A 5,816-nucleotide genomic window follows, 5' to 3' on the forward strand; every position below is an offset into this window, starting at 1 on the left:
TTATGAGAAGATATTTTTGTTTTGCTTTTCAATGGTACTGGGATTTGAACAGTAGGGTTATGCTTACTAGGCTGGTGCTCTGCCACTTAAGCTAACCCCCCAGCATTTTTTGCTTTTTCAGATGAGGTCTTGTATTTTTGTCTGGGGGTAGCTGACCTTAGACAACTCCTACTTATTTCCTGCATAACTGGGATTACGGGCGTATTTATTAAGATGCAATCTCATTAACTTTTTGACCAAGCTGGCCTTGACTCAGGATCCTCCCAAACTCTGCCTCCAGTGGTTGGGAATTACAGGCATGCACCACTACCTGGCCAAGGTGAGGATTATTTGAATGGCCTTTTCTGTTAACAGTAAGTTGCTGGTGTTCGCACATAATATTATAATACATTAAGTGTCCCGCTGTTGATTGTATCTGAGTGTCCTCGGCTGTGGATCCCATGCCTGGCAACGGAAACCTGCCCTTTCATCTGTCTCCAAACCACACACCTCCCAGACCAGCAAAAGGTTCTGCAGAACCGTCATGGAAGTGACATCCCATAAGCACCTCACCACGCAACCTTTGAAGAGCTCCTAGCAGAGGCCCTCCTCCACCTGCTCCTACAGATGCTCTGGCTGCTGGCGGCAGCGCTGGGGTCCAGCCAGCCCTCGTGCCGGCTCAGTGAGCAGCCCCATGCCAGCTCGGCAGCTCCTAAACCTTGGAAAACAAAGTTAGAAGTGGCACCACGCCAGCCCTCTTCTCTCCCAGGTGCCTTTGCCAATCATAAAGAACTACATGTCCCCACTCCTTTCCAAAAGGTATTAATGACACAGTCTAGTGTGGAAGATTTCCCAGGGTTTTAATCACAACCCAATAACACTGTGGAAAGCAGCGTGTGTCCTCACTTGTACACACCGGCAGTACACACTCTGCCATATACTCGCTGAGGTAGAGATACACTGGCTAGAAAGAAAAATACTCAATGGGCTCTGCATGGCCCAGACCGCACAGATCCACAAGGCACTTGGAGGCGGCCCCGGAGAGCAGGGACGAAGGCTGAGGCTGCTGCACAGATTCAGGCAGCTGGCGGGGCACCCGCAGCTGGGTACCCACAGCCGCCTGCCTGTGAGGTGCCACCCAGGACTGGTTGAGGCAGGAAGAAAATGGCACTCGGGCAGCAGCTGGTCCCAAGGTGAGAAAATACGTTCTGGGTACAGAAGCTCTCAGGAAGCATTTGATGAGTGAATAGGGTACAGAAGGGAAGAATTCTGGAGAACACTCTCCAGGGGCCTCTGAGCCTTCTAGCCTGGAAGCCGGGAACCGAGGCAGGGGGACAGCCCCGCCACCGATTACTTTGGAGGTGTGAATGCATCAGTGGGCAGCTTCGGGGGCACCGGCTCTACCCAGTGTCATGTCCTGGACTGCCTGGGCTGAGCTGCCCGTGGCTGGGTGCCACGTGACCTCAAAGGGCCCCGTTCACATCTCCCTTCCCGGGCACAGCAGCCTCAGCCCTGGCCTTGGGGAAAAAGTTCCGAGCCAGCTGACTCGCACGCCTGTTCCGGGGCAACAGGCCGTGGTCGGGAGGGAGGAGACCGCGGGCGCCGTCCACCCCATCGGGCTCCCAGTGACAGCTGGGGTGCAGCCAGCGGTAATAGATGAGGCGCAGAGCCACGCCCAGCAGGAAGCTGGCGCCGCCCACGGGCAGCCACAGCTGCAGGGGGGCCGCACCGGGCAGCCAGGCGCTCTGGGTCACCCAGGTGACCACCAGCAGGACACTGTCACTCAGGAGGAACGTCAGGTGGATGGTGGCCCGGCCCCGGGTGTGGCCCTCGGACACGTTGAACCAGGAGAAATAGAGGATGGTGGCCACAGTGGCGCGGTACAGCCACTCGGAGCTGGGCTCTGGCATGAAGTCTGTGCCCTGGAGCCAGACCCAGAGCAGCAGCACCAGCCACAGGCCCAGGAAGTGCAGCGCCACGTAGTGGGGGAAGAGGGCGGAAAACAGGGCCACGGCCAGGACTCGGGGCCACAGCAGCAGCAGATTCCACACAAAGTAGACGGCAGAGGAGCCCGCGCCCAGGCGGGGCTTGGCGGGAAGGCAGGTGCGCAGAGCTCGGTGATAGTCCAGCAGTGCCCAGGAGATGCCCACAAAGGAGGTGCAAATGCCAACCCCTACAAGAAGACGACAGAGTTGAGTCCTGAGGTAGGGACTGGAGCCCCTCATCAAGTGAAGGGAATGCAAAGGGAAAGAACCTTAGGGAAGTGCACGCAACCAAACAGCAGCTCCGAAGCCCACCCCTTTGACATGAAGCTTTACTCTCTGGCATTACCACGGTGGTATTTTTCAGGGAGGAGAGGGGGTGTGACTAGTAGAGGTGCCTAGCATTGGTAACACCCCGGGGCCTTGGCTGCCCTCTGAGCATCTCTTAAGGCCCCATAATTTTTCCTTTCCCAGGAAAGCCCAAGCTTCCTCAGGTCTGAAAAGCAGCAGTTTGGGTTCTCTTCCTGTCAAAAAGGAGCCCCGCGATCCCGTGGGTGGCGCAGGTCTCCAGCCGCGGGCTGTCCTGGGGCTAGGAGGGATGACGGCCCTGCCCTGTGTCACCCCCTCTCCCCCATCCCCGTCAGCCTGACCCATGGTCCTGATTTTCCAAGATCTAGAAGTGAGAGGGGGTGGGAGGTGCCAGCACTGGGGCTTGAACTCGGGGCTTGGTCCCCTTGCTTAGCTTTCTTGCTCAAGGCTAGTCCTTTACCACTCGAGCCACCCCTCCAGTTCTGGCCTTCTGCTGGTTAACTGGAGCTGGGAGTTCCATGGACGTGTCTGCTTGGATCGGCTTTGCCTCTCAATCCTCAGATATCAGCCTCATGAGTAACGAGAATTGCAGGTGTGAGCCACTGACTCCAGGCTATGATGCGGTCTTATCCCTCCCTCTGGGGTGTCCACCTGGACTAGAAGCCGCCTGGAGTGTCTCACATGCTTCTTCCCTGCCCATCCATCCAACAGAGGTGTCCTGTTGCACCCCCAGGGCCCACTCCCATCCTGATTTCTTTCCTATGGCCACCACCCTCTCCTAACCACCTCTGCTCTCTAGGTGACAAGGCTGGTGTCCCAGCCTTCCAGGCAGGCTGAAGTTTCTGGACTTAACAACCTTTGCCAGAACTGTGAGGTCAGCCAGAAGCTCACGTGCCCCTTCCCTGAGCGCCACCCCGCAAGCCTCCCCATCCTGACCCCACCACATCCACTCCACGGTGCCAGGGTGTTCCTGAAACACTCCTCCGTTCCACCTCGAGTCTCACCACACAGTAATCCTCTGGGCTCCAGGATGCTAGAACACAAGGTTCTGCGCACCTGGGGTCCCCTGGCAGCCCAGTACCTGGTAGTAAATGTCTGCTAAAAAAAAAAAAATCCACAAACATTGAAGCTGTACGCCCGTCATCCTAGCTACTCAGCAGGCTGACGTCTGAGGATCAGGGTTTGAAGCCACCCTAGGCAGAAGGATCCATGAAACTCTTACCTCCAATTAACCAGCAAGAACATGGAAATGCAGGCATGTCTCAAGTGGCAGAGTACCAGTCTTGAGCAAAAAAAAAGCCAAGTGACAGCTCAAGGCCCTGAGTTCAAGTCCCAGTACCAGCACAAAATTTGAAGGAGGAGCTGGGCAACGGTTGCTCACACCTATAATCCTAGCTTCTCAGGAGGCTGAGATCTGGGGATTGTGGTTCAAAGCCAGCCCAGACTCCTCTCCAATTAACCACCAGACAACTGGAAGTGCTGTGGGTCAAAGTGGTAGAGTGCCAGCCCTGAGTGAAAAAGCTCAGAGACAGTGCTCACGCCCTGAGTTCAAGCCTCAGGACCTACAAAAAAAAAACGATGAAGAAGGGCTGAGGGTGGGACTCAGGTGATAGAGCCCCTGCCAAATCCTGAGCAAAAATCCTAGTAGTGCCCAAAAAACCCACTGAGGCCTCCCTGGGCCACTGTAGTGTGGACACGTGCTTCTCTGACAGCTCAGAAGCAAGTACCCAGTGGGTCCCAGCAGCTCCACTTCCTACAGCTCCGCTTCACGTGCAGTGGAGGACGCTCCAGCCTGGGTCCCACTGACGGAGAACAGGGTGGAGGCTGGAGAGTTGACAGCAGAGGCCTTGAGGTCAACAAGGCTGGGCACAGCAAAGCTCGCCTGAACCCTCAGGAGTGAGGGAGAGCCTCGCTCGGCCTCTAAAAGTCACTTAACTCCTCTTTCCCAGAAACCCCTCTGGAGCCGAGACTCCTCACCGTGCAAACCTCCCCTGTGGTATCTGAGCACACTTACTAAAACTACTGGATTTCCAGGAAGCCATCAGGCAGGGCAGGAGCCCTCAGCCCCTGCCACGTCCCCAGCACAGCCACAAGCAAAGAAAAGATGCTCGATAAGACCTAAGCATCTCAAGTGGATACTGGTGTAAAAGTGAAGGGACAGCACTCGGGCCCAGCACACACACACACACACACACACACACACACACACACACACACACACACACACACACGTTAGCAGGAAGCAGCTGGCCCGGGAGGGGGGCACTCACACTGGTAGTACTCAGCTCGGCCACTCTGCAGCACGATGGCCAGCACCAGCGTAAGCTGTGGGGTAGATTCCAGGAAGGTCTCGAAGAGGCGCAGCATGCTGATGTCCAGGGAGAGGAAGTCGGAGTAGGCCAGGTCGAACTCGGAGGGCGCCTCCTGCCGCCATGCCAGCAGCCCCTGCCGCAGCCCCTGCAGGCACCTAGGCAGCACACACGCCCAGGAGACGGCTGAGGGCCTGCCTCACGGCACGGAGCCGAGCAGCTCCCATCCCAGCTCACCCACACGGCAATGGGGCCTTGGGCAAGCTGCCTCACCTTGCTGTTCCCTCATCTATAAAGTGGGGCAAATCCACCTGCTTCTCCTGCTGGTCCAGCACTGTCCCAAGCCCTCATAACCCTGGTCCATTCACTTTACACTTAGGGGAAAGGCACTGGAAGCTAGTGGAGGCTGAGGACTGAGCCCAAAGGCAGGCCACAAAGCTGGCCTGCAGTAGTTGCTATTTTACCATGCATGCCTGAGATTTTCCTGGGAACCCATGGACAGAGGGAGCCATGGATGCCTCTGAACTCAGGCAAGTGGGGGGTCGGACTGTGTCTGAAGAAGAGCAGGCTGGCCGTGGACAGGACAGACAGAGGCAAGGGTTCCATTAGGAGGCTGCTGAATTCAGGCACCAATGGCTCATATCCATTAGCCTAGCTGCTTGGGAGGCTGAGATCAGGAAGATTGCAGTTCTAGGTTCCAATCAAAAAGCTTCACGAGATTCCATCTGAACTGAAAAAGCTGGGAGTGGGGAAGGGGTGTGTGTACCTGTCATCCCCAGAGGGAAGCATAAATAGGAGGATCACCGTCCAGATGGACCAGACAAAAACCAAGCAAGACCTTATCTCAAAAACCAAACACAGCTAGAGGGGGCTGGGATTGTGGCTCAGTGGGAGAGCGCTTGCCTCGCATGCAAGAGGCCCTGGGTTCGATTCCTCAGCACCACATAAATAGAAAAAGCCAAAAGTAGCACTGTGGCTCAAGTGGTAGTGCACTAGCCTTGAGCTGAAGAGCTGAGGGACAGTGCCCAGGCCGAGTTAAAGCCCCACGACCGACCAAAAGAAAAAACAGTAACAAGCCGGGCGCTGGTGGCTCACGCCTGTAATCCTAGCTACTCAGGAGGCTGAGATCTGAGGATCGCTGCTCAAAGCCAGCCTGGGCAGGAGAGACCGTGAGACTCTTATCTCCAATAAACCACCAGAAAACCGGAAGTGGCGCTGTAGCTCAAGTGGTAGAGCG

General features: G+C 56.3%; 1 protein-coding gene across 1 annotated transcript in view; it reads right to left on the reverse strand.

Annotated features, from left to right (window-relative positions):
• Positions 1-838: 838 nt before the first annotated feature.
• The window catches only part of Xkr8 (XK, Kell blood group complex subunit-related family, member 8), an 8,123-nt gene continuing 3,145 nt past the window's right edge, over positions 839-5,816 (reverse strand). Inside the window, exons 2-3 of the mRNA XM_013033164.1 lie at positions 4,541-4,737; positions 839-2,152 (exon numbers count right to left, since the gene is read on the reverse strand). Coding sequence (XP_012888618.1) covers positions 1,443-2,152; positions 4,541-4,737 — 907 coding nt within the window. The 3' untranslated portion in view covers positions 839-1,442. The remainder of the gene's footprint in view (positions 2,153-4,540; positions 4,738-5,816) is intronic.

Source organism: Dipodomys ordii, unplaced genomic scaffold, assembly GCF_000151885.1.
Source record: "Dipodomys ordii isolate 6190 unplaced genomic scaffold, Dord_2.0 Scaffold6, whole genome shotgun sequence".
Lineage (NCBI taxonomy): Eukaryota > Metazoa > Chordata > Mammalia > Rodentia > Heteromyidae > Dipodomys > Dipodomys ordii.